The 17,010-nt window shown below is 34.5% G+C and overlaps 1 protein-coding gene across 1 annotated transcript; it reads left to right on the forward strand.

Annotated features, from left to right (window-relative positions):
• The first annotated feature begins 738 nt into the window (after positions 1–738).
• On the forward strand, positions 739–13,619 carry LOC114746428 (pentatricopeptide repeat-containing protein At1g12620-like). The gene is made up of 4 exons (XM_028934656.1): positions 739–2,053; positions 6,067–6,173; positions 6,308–6,393; positions 11,831–13,619. The coding sequence occupies exons 1-4, from the start codon at positions 829–831 to the stop codon at positions 13,467–13,469; spliced, it is 3,057 nt and encodes a 1,018-aa protein (XP_028790489.1). The 5' UTR covers positions 739–828; the 3' UTR covers positions 13,470–13,619.
• Positions 13,620–17,010: the final 3,391 nt, after the last annotated feature.

Here is a 17,010-nt window from a genome sequence, read left to right on the forward strand (position 1 = left end):
AAGCCGGCTTCGACTGCTTTTTTTGTCTCCTCTGGTCAATCTCCTCACTGAATCAATCGGCGGATTGAAAGTTGAAGATGTTCTTTTGTATAGCCTCAAGGTATGGCTTCTCCAAATTTCCTTTGTTTGCTGCATCGTCTCCAACTTTATTCCGTCTTTCTCCTTCACATGTCCTAACTTCCCGCTTCCGTCTCCATTCCCATTGGACAAATCCTCAGAACATTGAAGAGGCTGTCTCTTCTTTCCATGGCCTGCTTCATAGCCATCCCCCACCGTCTATAGTCCACATTACTAAGATTTTAGGATATGTTGCTAGAACGAAACATTATCACATTGCTCTCTCCCTTTTCGCACAAGCAGAATCTAAGGGATTCACGCCAGGTTTGGTAACACTGAGCATCTTAATTACTCCCTCCGTTCCTTATTATAAGAGACAAATAACCGAATTACGTTTATCAAAAAAACAGTTAAAATTAGTTAAGAACAATTAATATGTTAAAATATAATTTTTTTCCTAAAAATACCCTCATTAATAAGGAGAGAGAACAGTGGTAATTTATTAAAAGAAAGAGAAGTGGGAAGGAGAGAGAGTGTGAGTTGGGGACAATAAATATGGACAAAATAGGAAATCAACACAAAAAAGTAGAGACAACTTTTAAGTGTCTCTTATATATAGGAACATGCCATAAGCACCAAATGTCTCTTATAATAAGAAACGGAGGGAGTAATTGTTACTGCCACGTGGGTCAAATTGCTTTTGCTTTCTCTGCGTTAGGCAAGATTCTTAAGATAGGCTGTCAGCCAGATACGGTTACTCTGAATACACTAATGAAGGGCCTCTGTATCAATAATGAGGTCGGGAAGGCCTTGGATTTTCATGATGATCTGATAGCAAAAGGGTTTCAGTTAAATGTAGTTAGCTATGGCACAATCGTCAATGGCCTATGCAAGATGCGAAAAACAAGAGCTGCGGTTAAATTGCTCCACAAAATTGCTAGAGGGCCGGTTAAGCCTGATTTAATTATTTATAATACAATTATTGATGGCTTTTGCAGAGAAAGGCTTATCACTGAAGCCTGTGGTTTAGTTCATGAAATGATTGATTACGGTATAGCTCCTGATGGCGTGACCTACAGCTCTCTCATACGTGGCCTTTTTGTCATGGGTAAATGGTCAGAAGCTGCAAAATTGTTTAATCAAATGAGACTTGAAGGCATCAACCCTGATGATTATACTTTTAATATATTGGCTGATGGATTTTGTAAGGAAGGAAGTGTCACCAAAGCTGAAGTTGTCGTTGGCTTGATGATAAAGTGTGGTATAAGACCTGATGTAGTTACTTACAGCACTTTAATGGATGGTTACTGTTTGATTAATGATGTTAGTGAGTCAAGAAATCTATTCAACAAGATGGTCCAGAGTGGTTTGGCTCCTAATGTTATTAGTTATAGTATTTTAATTAATGGACTCTGTAAAATCAAGATGGTGGATGAGGCCATGGATCTCTTTATGGAGATGAAGAGCAAAAGTTTGACTCCCAATATTGTCACCTATAGCTCTCTTGTTGATGGTTTGTGCAAATCCGGTAAAATGTCCTATGTGCAGGATATTATTTATGAGATGTATGATAGAGGTCAGGCCCCAAATATAATATTTTATAGTATCTTGTTAGATGGATTGTGCAAAAGTGGTCATCTTGATCAGGCTATTACATTATTTCAGCGAATTGTTGATCATAAAATGCAGCCTGATACATGCACATATACTGTACTTATTAGTGGTTTGTGCAAAGCTGGTAGATTAAATGATGCGTGGCAGATTTTTCAGTGTCTTTTGGTCAATGGCTATCCTTTGAATGTCCGAGCATATACTGCAATGATGAATGGACTCTGTAAAGAGGGTTTGTTCGATGAGGTTAAGTCCTTGGCTTCTACAATGAAGGAGAATGGATGCTCACCTAATTTTGTAACCTTTGATGGAGTTATTAGACCTCTTTTGGAAAAAGGTGAGAATGATATGGCAAAGGATCTACTAGATGAGATGTTCACAAGAGGTTAAGGTTAGATACTTTGATTCAGAATTATTTGATTGTTGATGCTCACTTTTGTGATGAAATTTGCTGTAATATTCAACAGATTTGTTTCTTCTAAGTAAACTTTGCGGAGTTTATAACAGCTGACTGCAATTGCCTATGTTCTGTTTGCATCATGTGTCTGATGTATTTTCACTTCTTCTTGCTGCAATATTTTCTTGTGGCTTATCGTAACTTTGTTCCTTCTTTCTTTATAGTTTATTTAATTAGATTCATGAACTCTTAAGCATATGTATACTAAATGAGGGAATGTGCTATTATATTAGTCGTGGGTTGGTTTTGGCTGTGTTATTTGAACCTCTGTAGCTGTGCAGCACCATGAGCTCGATCTTGAACTTTGCTGATTCACAATATCACTACTCCTGACTTAAGATGTTGAACCTTTCTATGGATTGTGTCTGTTACAAATTTGTCACTATTGAAGAAGACATGGATGAACATGTATTTGACTGATATGAGCTATGATACACGTCACATTTCTAAAAGAGATATGAAATATTATTGTGTTTCTTGAAGCTACTTACATGCACTGTGTTGATACTGGCCATTAGGGGTATTTTTACGTTTAAAAGAAGACATTAGCGGAAAGTAAAACAAAAAACATTACCAGTAATGCACAGTTTTGTGTTATTCCTCCTGGTTTTAAATGTAGAAGCTTGATAATTAATTTACAAACATGAAGAAAATTAGTTTGTTATTTGTAAGAAGTGTTTGTTGGTTTTCTCAAAAAATTGTCTTTAATAATATACATCGGGAACCATCCTTATTGATGGAGATCCTCATTAATCGGCGCAATCAATAGGGACAACATAGGAAAAATCATAATTGTAAGCCCATAAATTTGGATGTTTGGCTATGATCGTCATGTTTGTTGGCTAGGTCTTTTGATACTCATGTGGTGCTATGTTAATTTTAAATTTTAATAGATCTCTTGAATTGATATTTGCAAAATTCAGTTTGTTGTGGTGAAGGAGATATGGAGAATGAAAATGTTGCATGTTATGGTGAATGATGCCTGTTTATATACTTCCTTCCCCTGACATGTCTCTTGCACGCACACTCTTGGACTTGAATAGTTTTGTTTAATAATGATTATTTACTGAAAGTTACTTTTTTTTATTATGAATTTTTATGTGAGGATGTTTGTGATATTTAACGGCCAAAAAGTCATTTATTCTCTGTTATATTTTCTTCACTCTCTCTCCCTCCCTATATATATGTATGAAATTGATGTTTTATTAATTCTCCATCTCCTAAACTTTATTATACCAATTTTATTTGGAAAATTTGGTATAAAAAAATTGGTTGGAAAAAACCATTTTATAGGTATTTATATTTTCTTTTGAATTTTAATTTGGTACTTGTTTGTTTTTTCTCTTAATTTTTTTTTAAAATTTTGCTCTATTAGTATCATCAACATATATAACTTTGTTCTGTTAGCACTTGTGCAGATACTAACAATGCCAATCGAATAAAATTAAATAAAAGTAAAGATTAATTAAGAAAAAAATACATAGGCACTCAATGAAAAATTGGGAAAAAGTACAAGTTTTCTCTCTCAGTTGCATATTTTTCTTCATTTCATGTAATTGATTTTTTAACAAGAAAAAAGTATAAGAAGTTATTTTAGGGATTGCACAATGACTTCAAGTGCGTGGAGTTAAAACATATTGTAAAGACGAGTGTGAGACATGGAACGGAAGAAAAGTTTAATTTAAAATTTTTAACATACATAGAATAACAAATTATAAATTGAATATTTTGTTGCTTGTATTTTTAATATGATCTATAATGTTGTAAAATAAACTAAATTTAATTTTGCACATGCTAACAAATTTAAAAGTAATTTATAAGAAAATAAAATAAAGTTGTTTGTGGCTAAAATAAATTATTGTTTATATTTAAGTATGCTTGTGGATAACAAATTCTAAAATCAGATAGAATGCTGTCTATCTTATGGACATTAAAAACATGAATGCCAATATATACTTTGATTTTCATAGTTATGTGCATTATTATTTGCTGTAAAATTATCAAATTAAAATGTATTCAATATTTAACTTCTACTAATTTTTACCCCAATTTGATTGGGGGGAAAACTTTTTAGTAAGTTTAATTTTGAAAAAAATAATTAGGTGGGATTAGAAATTTTTGAAAAAGATGAGATGTGAACTGAGAATGAGAGTATTGATCTTTTTTTTTTTTTTAACTTGACGCTTTTGAAAAGAACAAATATACAATTTTATCTTCGACCTTATTTCTCATTAGCTTCCTCTTGGAAAAGCTTCACTCTCTTCTTTTTATTTTGGAGCAATCTTACCCAATATTAAATTAATCAGTAAAATTGTAAAAAAAAAAAAATTGTCAGTGAATTTGTACTCCTCCGCCCCTTAATATAGGACCCAATTGTTGAGTTGGGTTTGGTTCTAAATATAAGACCCATTTCTCATATTTATAATTTTCTCTAAACTACCCCTATGGATACTCCTTCAACCATAATCAAATAGAAGAGAGAGATGAAGTATTAAGAAAGATGATTATGGTGTTTTAGGAAAAATGTGTCACTTTTCTTATAATTAACCAACTTACCTAACTTCCTTAATTTAATCAAATTAGTTAAATGGGTCTTATATTAAGGACCGGAGGAGTACTACAAAAATAAGAAATGCTAGGTGCACCTAAAAAATAAGATAAGAATAAAATTAAAAATGCCCTGTTTGATTTTTTTTTTAATCTTGAAAACAATTTTGTATTTTCTAGAAAAGTAATTTTTTCTGTAATTTATTCTTGGCTAGGTTTTTTTAAAAAAAAAATAGGAATCTGTTTTTTGTTAATAGCAATCTGTTTTGAAAAAAATCAGGCAAAAAAAATCTGTTCTGAACAATAAAAAGACTCCCCCCCCCCCCCCCCTCCTTAGATTTTGTATTAGAAAATCCGGAGAATTCTCAGCTCGACCTTATCCCAACTGTGTTTGTGCTCTTGCCGAAGCGTCCCTTCTCAGCTCGTCGTCCCCACTCTCTAGTCTGCTCGCTGCTCGCAATCTCCTCACTCCCTCCACGTCTCTAGCAAGCTCGCAGTCTGCTTCCTCATTTCCTCACTTCCTCGCCGTCTCCCGTCTCCAATCTCTCATTCTCCTTCCTCAGTTCTCAGCAGTTGGTGGGGCCTAAGTCTCTACTCTCTCTTCCAGTCTGATTAATTTAAGGAAGTTTCCCGTGTCTTCTTAACCATTTTATGCACTACCGCTGTATTTGGATATCCACTTATAATATTTGACTGAATGTCCACCAAAAAATGGTGGAGGAATTTATAGGGCAGTCTGCTTTTCTTGCTGCTGCTTTTCTTACTGCTGCTATAGCTGTTTCCTTTTTGTTGACTGTGTTTTGGGTTTAAGCGAATAGTCATATTTAGTGTGGGGGGGGGGGATTCGATTGACCATGAGAGGATCAAATAGAATTCGCTTTAGATTGGCTTTCGTTGATGAATTAGTTTGAAGCATGTTTGATAAATTTGTATATGACGGCTATTTAATGGCTCACACAATTCTTGTACTATGTTTGATTTTAGAGAGGAATGAGAGTTACAGTCAAATGCACCTTTTTAACAAAAACTCCGCTTCAAACTTTTTTCGATCTCTCTATGCCATTTAGTAGGATTTTGGAGATATTTTGTGAATGCCTAACATAAATTTTGATTTGAAGGTTTAGAAAAGGGTAGGCTATTATAATTTGATGTCTTGAGATTATAAAAGAGTGAATTGGTATAGTTGAAGGCTTCAACTAAGCAAGAGGTTGTCTCTTAAGCTGATCATACTTTAGGTTTATGTAGTTTGTTGTCATGCTCCACCTTTGGTTTTGTTGAATCTGGTAATGAATTTTCTATACGAAATAGTCATTTTGGTAGGAATGTTCTGTACTTAGTTCCTTTGGCATGACAGGTTTTTCACAATAATTGAATGATTTTCTGATGTGAATAAGGGATTCTGATTTTTCTTGGTGCTCGACTGTGGAGAGTTTTAAGCTCCTTATTTTCTGATTTGGTCACTGAGTTCATGAATTCCAGTGAGGTAAAGAAGGCATTAGGGGTGAGTGTATCCGTGTGTTTGAAGGATTTAGTGATACTGTAGGAGTTGCAATGAAAGATAATGTTATCGAGAGTGTGAAGTACATGGTGGAGTACTTGGTGACAAAAACCATAGTGCTTTTGTACCAAGGCTAGCGTGATCTGAGAGATGGTGCGGTTCAAGCAGAAGCATGGGTGAAGAGAATGAAATGGGAAGGGATTGAGAAAGTATTTATATGCAGGTAAGAAGATAAGGAAAGTGAATGGTGAGATTGCTGGGATGCAATCAGACAGTAGAGAGCTTAAACTCTTCATATCATTTCCCTTTTCCTTGATGAGTCCTGATTACTTTAATTCTGCTGCATGCATTGACTTCGATATAGATGATTTTCTTTTATGATTAATTTGGCTTGGGTTTATCTTGAAAATTTAAATTCATGGATACATGAGACAGTTTCATACAAGGTAAAAAACCGAACCGGACCGGTTGGTTCAATCAGAAAACCGATGAACTGGTCTCAATCCGGTCTGGTTTGCTTGTTAGACCGGACATGAAATGAACCGGTAACAAACAGGTTAAACCGGTGTTAACCGGTTAACCGCCGGCTGACTTAGGTTGTCCGGTTTTTTCTTTTCTTCGTGTTCCAATGGAGGAAGAAGAGGCAAAAGGAGGAGAGCCACAGACAAAACATATCAGATTCAAGAAAAAGGAACGAAAACGAGGAGGAGGAAGAGTAGAACGAGAGGGAGAGGCAAAGAGAATGAGAGAAGCTTGCCTATTGTTTCTATAGAGAGCCACGTCTGTGCTGCGTTTTGATGCTTGCTGAAATCCATCGAAGAAGAAGTGAGTTTTTTAGAAAGAGGTGGAAGGAGAGGAGAAAAATGAAAGAGCAAAACTCAAAAAAAGAAGACGGAGGAGGAAGAAACGAAAGCTATTGTGTCTTGGAAAACAACGAAAGAAAGGCTTGGTGCAGACTGCAGAGTAAAGTGTCAATAACCCTATGTATAGCCTCTATTTTGCAGGCGTAGCATAGCTTTTTCTCTCCATTCTTTTTGTTTTTCGAAGCCTCATATCTGATTTAATTTTTTATCTCTCATGGCATGTAAATACATGTTGTATAATCCAAAAACAAGAAAAGTCCGGCAAAAAAAAAAACAGAGAAATGAATAGAGTGTCTTTATTATATCACACATGTAATACTTTTGCTATCTAGACATATTTTTAAATATTATTCTGATTAAAAAAAATTCTATAGCCAAATATAAAAAAATTTATAATCAAATATTTTTATATCAAATATAATATTTTCAATTATTTGTTATTTGTTGTAACTAAATTATTATTATATTTTCTTATATTTCGTTACAAATAATTATTAATATTGTTATGTTTTGTTATTGTCAATTAAATTATATTATTTTAATATGACCGGTTTGATCCCGGTCTGACCTCGATCTAACCCATTAATTCTTAAACCACTTTCTCGACCAGTTTAATATCCGATCGGGTTTCTTGTTCCTTGGTTTCATAGCATTAAGGCAAAGAAAATTTTAACCATGTTATTTTTGTTAGCAGAAAATCATTGTTATGTTATTTATTGATAATTCCATTAGATTTTTTTTGTTAAATTAGTTTGTCAATATAATAAGATATTATGTAATTATAAAAAATAATGCCAATATCAATTATATAAAATAAGTGAATCAAACAGTTCGTTTTCATTTTTGTTCACCAAGTTATTTTTAAGGGCAATTGTTTCAAACAAGTTTTTATATTTCTTGTTTTCAAATATTATTTTTTAGGACAATCATCGCAACAGTTTTCGTTGTTTTTTGTCTGGAAAACTTGTTCTTAAAAACAATTTTATAAAACTACTCTAAAGAAAAAAATGATAACATAATCAAACAAGGCCATAAATTTTCTGACCCCTTGAAAATTGGCTCCTTTGAGTTTGGTAACATATAGCCATATGGAAAAATATATTATACATTGCGTTCTCCTATGCCTCATCCTTGGGAAAAAATTATTTTATCTGTAAGTGATTTTAAAAAGTGCATAAAAAATTATATACAGCTTTAAAATTATAAAATAAAAAATAGTTTGAAACTAATGTTGAAGTTTTTGTTGAAGGATCACCGTCGTTTAGCCTGAATGTCCATTGCTGGTATTCAAATGTATGAGAGCTCTTGAATCCAACTATAGATGTCGTTTTGCAAAGCTGCATCATTGTACTTAAAAAAAGTTCACAGAGTTCTGATGTCCTTTGTGAAATACTTCTTAAATAGATTTGCACTTTAACTCTTCATTTAAATATCCTTTTGAGAAAAAGATGAGCATGGATTGTAAATTATTATATAGGAAGTTTTAAATATGGGAAAATTAATATGAGCTAGCCTTTTTTTTTTTTTTAATATCAACCAACAAATCCATTCAAATAATTAAAACCATTACAACTTAAAAGGCTGGCCTATTATAATGTCTAAGCAAAATCCAACTAAGCCCAAGTAAGCCAACTCAATGCAATTGAAAGGAAAACCAAAAAAAAAGGGCTGCTAACAAAATGAAAAAGAAAGGTGGAAAGAAATCGAAAACACAAATAACTAAAAGTCCTGCAATTTCAAACCCAATCTTGAACCACGTAGCACTAGATAAGGTGAGAAGAGGAATTGGTGTAATCCTCAATACCACCTAGTCATGACCATCCAAAGTAACAAAAGCAAGATGAGAGAACTACAACTCTAGTCGTTAAATCATGCCATGATAGACATTTATGTCTTTAAGGATAATAAAATGCAGATGTAAATACCTAGAAGTTGGAAGAACCATAACGACAGTAACCATGAACTGAGGAGCAAGGTGAGTAAGCCAATTACCAACATAGACATGAGTCAAAGCAATTTATTAGAGAAACACAGCTAGCGAAAAAGAAAAACAGATCAGGAGCAAATGATGTAGTACTCCAAGAGATGGACCTCTAAGTGGCTGCTAATGAACTTATAGGTCCTCGATGGAATCATCTACATGCATGGGGCCTTTTGGAGATTCCAACATACACCTTCTACGCAACAACTCAAACGACAAATTCCAAAAGGTTCCAAGGGTAGAATTCTCTCATCGAAAAAATGTTGAAACTAACCAAGTATTGGAGGTTCTAAATATCCTAGATATTGGAAATTCCAAAACCCATTCATAAACCGCTAAGACAAAGCCTTGCAACAACCAGATTCCACTGTGACCGATTGAATCAAGTACTAGCCGCATGTTCAGTGTGAACAGGTGATAAAATCAAAGAGTCAAGAAAACAACGGCAAGCTAGTATCAACCGGCAAAACTATTACTCTTCCGGTCCTTAATTTAATATTTATTTAACTAATTTGATTAGATTAAGAAAGTTAGGTAAGTTAGTTAGTTATAAAAAATATGACATGTTTTTTTTAAAACACCATAGTCATCTTCCTTAATATTTTTCCTCTCTCTTTTATACTTGATTATAGTTGAGGAAGTATCCATAGGGGTAATTTAAGGAAAAATTAATAAATATGAGAAATAGATATTATATTTAGAAACAAAATCAACTCAACAATTAGGTCCTATATTAAGAACCAGAAGAGTTTGTAGGATCAACTAATTGAATCTATCATATAATTGTTTATTTTTATTTTTAAATTTTAATTTGTGTTTGTAAGCTATGATTCATGCATGTATTATTAATAAGCATCGAGTAAGGGGGGAAAATAGGCAAGATACATCTATGTATGAATGTATGTATATTTTAAGATTAAGAATTGTAAAATAAGTGTACAAATATATATTAATTGAAAAATATGGAGTATTGATGAATATTGCTTTTATAATTATATATTACTTTTCTTTGAATTCAATTATTAAATTTTATTATTATAAATGGTTATTTCTTTATATTTTAAGCTAATATCATTTAAAATATATTAACTTTTGTCATAATTGATTTATTAAAGCTAATATTTAAACCCCAAATTAAAGTCTCAATTTGTTTGATGCCATTGGAAAAGATTTTGATAATGAGGTTTAAGCTTTCTTACTTATCAAATTCTTTTTTTCCCACAATTCTTACTTATTATCGAAGATAATATATACAATTTCTCATTCAAAACATAAGAGCTAGATAATTAATTTAAAAAATTAAAAAAATTAATTAAATTAGTTAATTATAATAAATATGAGTTGACTTTCTTAAGCTATCAGTGTATTACAACTCTTCATGGATAAGAATCCCTTACAATCAATAAGAATATTTTTAAGAAAATATTATAAACTTAAGAGATAAAGTATATTAACATTTTATATCTAGAACGAAATCTAATATTCAGTTAACTCTTGTATTAAAAATCAGAAATAATATATGTTATCTTTGTTAATCTAAGATTATGTTATTGTTGATTTCTTCATATTTCCAAAAACATTGTGCTTAAAGACCCATTCTGTTTTCAGGCCAAAAAAAAATAGACCCATGGTGTCTCTCTCTTTTTATGCTTAGAAGAAAAATCGTAGCGACGATCAATCATTATTAAGCTTGTTTGAAACTACTTATATTAAGTATTTATAAGTAAGTTTGGACAAATTTTTTTTTTTTATATATATTTATTTTGTTGTTACTGAGCTATTTTTAAAGAGTGCTAATGCCATCCAAAAAAGCACCGTCACAGTAATCAGCCGCCATCCTAAAAGCTAAAGGGCGCCCTCCAAACGCTTTCAGCGCATCACGCGGCTCATTTTCTTAATATTTTGGAATTTATCAATTTATAGCTGGTACTCGTGGGATGGAACTGGAATACTGGTTGGGCCTTGCTCATTAATTGGTCCAAATTTTTAATATAAAATCTATTTAACTAATTTGATTAAATTAAAAAAAGTTATATAAATTAGTAACTATAAAAAATATGACACGTTTTTCCTAAAACACCATAATCATCTTTCTTAATACTCCCTCTCTATCTTCTACTTGATTATGGTTGAGAGAATATCCATAGGGATGACTTAGAGAAAATTGATAAATATAAAAAATAGGTCTTATATTTAGAACCAAAACAAACTCAACAATTAGGTCATATATTAAAGATTGGAAGAGCAAATAATTCTCATATATGATTAAAATTGAAATAAAATTAGAATGTATTTTATTATTTAAAAAAGATAATGATATTATATGTATAAAAAGTATTTTTATTGGGATAATTATAATAAAATCTTAAGAAAAAAATAATTATTATAAAATTTTAATGAGAATTAAATAGTTTTTAATAACAAGTTTTACAGTAAAAAAAATTAAGAATTATTAAATCCCAAAATGAGATTTACTAACAATACTTGATTTAGTATTAATAACACTGAATTTGTAAATGATAATAAATTTTTATTAATATTTTTAATTTGACATTTACAAATTTTGAATTTTTTTTTGTAATTTTGATTGATAATTATTATTTTTTATATGAAATGAAACTCCATCGAAACTGTAAAATTTTGAAACATGCTTTTGGAGTGAGAAATGGCTGAATGGGCGGCTATCATTAAAATAGAGAGGCTTCGGAACTTTGGCAGGAGTTATTCGTCAGAGTTGTTGTACGTCCCGTTCCATCTCATCTATCAATCTACTGAAGCACCTGAAAGGTAAAGATGATCTTTTGCGGAGCCTCAAGGTATGTCTTCCCCAAATTTGATTTGTTCTCTGCGTCGTCTCTATCTTTGTTCCTTCTTTCTCCTTCGTATGCCCTAATTCTCCCCTTCCGGTTCCATTCCAACTCGACAAATCCTCAGTGTATCGAAGAGGCTCTTTCCTCTTTCAATCGCTTGCTTTATGTGCGCCCCCCACCCTCTATAGTTCAACTTAATAAGATCTTAGGATCTCTTGCAAAGTTGAAACATCATCCAACTGTTATCTCCCTTTTCAAACAAGCACAAGCTAAGGGATTCACGCCAGATTTGGTTACACTGAGCATCTTGATTAACTGTTACTGCCATGTGGGTCAGATGACTTTTGCTTTCTCTGCCTTAGGCAAGATTCTTAAGATAGGCTGTCGGCCAGATACGGTTACTCTGACTACAGTAATGAAGGGCCTCTGTATCAATAATGAGGTTGGGAAAGCCTTGGATTTTCATGATGATCTGATAGCAAAAGGGTTTCAGTTAAATGTAGTCAGTTATGGCACACTTGTTAATGGACTATGCAAGATGGAGAAAACAAGATCTGCTCTTAAATTACTGCAAAAAATGGCGAGAGGGCCGGTTAAGCCTAATCTTATGATTTATAATACAATTATTGTTGGCTTGTCCAGAGAAAGACTTATAACTGAGGCCTGTGATTTATTTCATAAAATGATTGATCATGGTATGTCTCCTGATATTGTGACCTACAGCTCTCTTATTCGTGGTTTTTGTGTCATGGGTAAATGGTCAGAAGCTGCAAAGTTGTTTAATCAAATGAGTTATGAAGGCATCAACCCTAATGTTCATACTTTTACTATACTCGTTGATGCATTTTGCAAAGAAGGGAGTGTTACCAAAGCTGAAGCTGTTGTTGGCTTGATGATGAAGTGTGGTATAAGACCTAATGTAGTTACTTACAGCACTTTAATGGATGGTTACTGTTTGATTAATAATGTTAGTGAGTCAAGAAATCTATTCAACAAGATGGTCCAGAGTGGTTTGGCTCCTAATGTTATTAGTTATAGTATTTTAATTAATGGACTCTGTAAAATCAAGATGGTGGATGAAGCCATGGATCTCTTTATAGAGATGAAGAGCAAAAATTTGACTCCCAATATTGTCACCTATAGCTCTCTTGTTGATGGTTTGTGCAAATCCGGTAAAATGTCCTATGTGCAGGATATTATTTATGAGATGTATGATAGAGGTCAGTCCCCAAATATAATATTTTATAGTATCTTGTTAGATGGATTGTGCAAAAGTGGTCATCTTGATCAGGCTATTACATTATTTCAGCAAATTGTTGATCATGAAATTCAGCCTGATACATGCACATATACTGTACTCATTAATGCTTTGTGCAACGCTGGTAGATTAAATGATGCGCGACAGATTTTTCAATATCTTTTGGTCAATGGCTATCCTTTGGATGTCCGAGCATATACTGCAATGATGAATGGACTCTGTAAAGAGGGCTTGTTTGATGAGGTTAAGACCTTGGCTTCTACAATGAAGGAGAATGGATGCTCACCTAATGCTGTAACCTTTGATATAATTATTAGACCTCTTTTGGAAAGAGGTGACAATGATAAGGCAAAGGACCTACTAGATGAGATTTTCACAAGAGGTTAAGGTCAGATACTTCGCTTCAGAATTATTTGACTGTTGATACTCACTTTTGTGATGAAATTTGCTGTAATATTCAACAGATTTGTTTCTTGCAATTAAACTTTGTGGAGTTTATAACAGCTGACTGCAATTGCCCATGTTCTGTTTGCATCATATGTCTGATGTATTTTCACTTCTTCTTGTTACAATATTTTCTTGTGGCGTATCATAACTTTGTTTTTTCTTTTTTTATAGTTTATTTAATTATTTAATTAGATTTATTAACTCTTAAGCATATGTATACTAATTGAGGAAATGTGCTAGTATATTAGTCGTGGGTTGGTTTTGGCTGTGTTATTTGAACCTCTGTAGCTGTGCAGCACCATGAGCTTGATCTTGAACTTTGGTGATTCATAATATCGCTGCTCCTGACTTAAGATGTTGAACCTTTATTGTGTCTGTTACCAATTTGTCACTATTGAAGAAGACATGGACGAACATGTATTTGACTGATATGGGCTATGACACACGTCACATTTCTAAAAGATATATGAAATATTACTCCCTCCGGTTCTAAATATAAGACCTATTTTGTAGTGTAAATTGCATTATAAAATGAGTCTTATATTTAGGACTGGAGGAGTATTATATTTCTTGAAGCTACTTACATGCACTGGGTTGATACTGGCCATTAGGGGTGTAAAGATATTGTAGGAGATATTATAAGATATGTAAATATCCTGTAATTAGTATATAGGATATGATGTGATATGATTTCATATTAATGAGCCATTAATACCTAGGCTCCTCTATTGTATATAAATACCCAATCGAAGTATCAATAAAATACACAATTTTCATTCTCTAAATTACATGGTATCAGAGCCAATTTACTAGGGTTAGAAGAAATTTTTTTTCTGGCCACCAGCGTCCGTGCACTGTTCACTAGCATCCGTGCACTGTTCACACGCTACCAGAGGTCTGTTCTCCCGCCATCTACAGTCCACACACGCCGGTCAGGGGAGGTCGCAGGGTTCCGATTGGCCAACCACCGGAGTCTCATCGCCGTCCGAGCAGAGCGTGGCCTTCACGCGCCGTCACCCCGTCCGTGCACTGTTCACGAGCCGTCGCGTTTTGCAGTGTTTTCCGCCGTCGTCTGTCATTTTCCGGCGTCCTCTCTCGGTTTCCGGCGTCTTCTGTTGTTCCCCGACCCATCCTTGTTACTTATACTTCGTGGGTCCCACTATTTGTTGTGATTCAGAGCAATTTTTTGGCTTCCTGAGAAAGCGTTGGTGCTCTGGTTTGTGGAATTCTGATCTATTTTTTATTTTGTGGTCCCTAGTGTGATCCATTTGACTGATTAGTGTTGTTGTGATCATTATTATCCTAATGGGTGATAACAAATCTGTTGTTCTTGAGGTGGTTCCAGTAGTCACTAAGATTACTGAACACAAACTAACTTGAAAAAATTACCTGGATTGGAGTAAGACTATTCGTATTTATTTTCGGAGTATTGAGAAGGAAGATCACTTGACTGACAATCCTCCTAATGAAAAGAATGCCTCTCGCAAGTCATGGTTAAGAGATGATGCACGACTTCTGTTACAACTTCGTAACTCTATTGACAGTGAGATCATGCCTTCTATTACTCATTGTGAATTTGTTAAAGAGCTAATGGATTATTTGGCCCTCTTATACTCAGGAAAGAACAACATCTCTCGTATTTACGAGGTCTGCAGATCGTTCTATCGGTCCGAGATGCTCGTTGACCGTTCCCTCACAAACTTCTTTATGGACTTTAAAAGCACCTATGAAGAGCTCAATGTTCTTATGCCTATTTCTGATGACAGGAAAGTTAATGTGTCTCACCGCGAGCAGATGGCCACCATGAGTTTTCTGACTGCACTACCATCTCAATATGCGACTGCTCGATCACAAATTTTGTCGGGAGCTGACATCCCCTCTCTTGAAGAAGCTTTCTCTCGTGTACTGAGAACTGAACAAAACCCTTCCTCAGCTCCCATTCCACCTACTAGTGCATTACTCAGTCGAGGCCAGAATGACAATCGAGGGCTCCCTAGTCGAAGTGGTCTGAAACCAGGAGGTGGTAATCAGGAGCCCAAGGAAGTAATATGTTATTACTGCAAGGAACCGGGACATACTAAACGCACATGTCGTAAGCTGCAAAACAAACAACAACGACAGAGCTCTGCCCATGTGGCTACAACAACCAGTGACATGGTTACTATCTCAGCTGCCGAGTATGCTCAATTGAAATCTGTAAATCCCCCCGTGAGCACTGCTAGTGCAACAGGTAATGAGGCTACTGCCCTTGTCTCTTCTTCCAACAAATGGATCATAGACTCTGGTGCTACTGACCACATGACAGGTAACCGTCATCTCTTCTCTAGCTATACTTCTTATGCCAACCCTTCTGCTATCACCATTGCGGATGGTTCCCACTCTCGTGTCCTTGGATCTGGATCTGTTAAACCTACTCCTTCTATTCATTTAAAATCTGTACTCAATGTTCCAAATCTGGCTTTTAACCTTTTGTCCCCTAACAAGCTTACTCGCCAATTAAATTGTTGGGTCTTACTTTTTCCTGACCATTGCTTGATACAGGATCTTTTGACGAAGAAGATTATTGGTAGGGGCTACGAATCTGGCGGGCATTACTTCCTTGATGATCAGGGGTCTCGTGCGGTGGCTTGTACTGGTGGTGTCACTCCATTTGAAGCACATTGTCGTTTGGGTCATTTATCTTTATCCTCTTTAAAAAAGGTTTATCCTCAGTTTCAGCATTTGTCGTCTTTAGATTGTGAGTCGTGTCAGTTTGCTAAACATCATCGTCTACCGTTAGTGTCTAGAGTCAATAAACGGGCTTCGTCCCCTTTTGAGTTAGTGCACTCCGATATTTGGGGTCCGTGTCCAATTGAGTCCAAAGGTGGTTTTAAATATTTTGTCACATTTGTTGATGATTATTCCCGTACCACTTGGCTATATTTAATGAAAAATCGTTCTGAGCTTTTCTCTCACTTTTGTACTTTTGTTGCCGAAATTAAAACTCAATTCAATACGCTTGTCCACACCTTGCGCAGTGATAATGCTAAAGAATATTTTTCTGAATCCTTTCGCTCTTTTATGCTTCAACATGGCATTCTTCATCAATCTTCCTGTGTGGACACACCGGCTCAAAATGGTGTGGCCAAAGAAAAAATCGCCACTTATTAGAAGTGGCCCGTGCACTTTTATTTCAAATGCAGGTTCCAAAACCATTCTGGGCAGATGCAGTCTCCACAGCTTGTTTTCTTATTAATCGTATGCCCTCCTCTGTCCTTGATGGTAACATTCCCTACACTACTCTCTTTCCTTCCAAAGCTTTGTTCCCTATTGATCTTAAGATCTTTGGCTGTGTTTGTTTTGTTCTAGATGTGCGTCCCACAGTCTCTAAATTGGATCCCAAGTCTCTTAAATGTGTCTTTCTTGGCTACTCTCGAGTTCAAAAGGGTTATCGATGTTTTTCTCCTACTTTGAATCGTTATTTGGTTTCAGCCGATGTCAC

The sequence above is a fragment of the Neltuma alba genome, unplaced genomic scaffold, assembly GCF_004799145.2.
Source record: "Neltuma alba isolate B1F8T4 unplaced genomic scaffold, ASM479914v2 tig00004998_pilon, whole genome shotgun sequence".
Lineage (NCBI taxonomy): Eukaryota > Viridiplantae > Streptophyta > Magnoliopsida > Fabales > Fabaceae > Neltuma > Neltuma alba.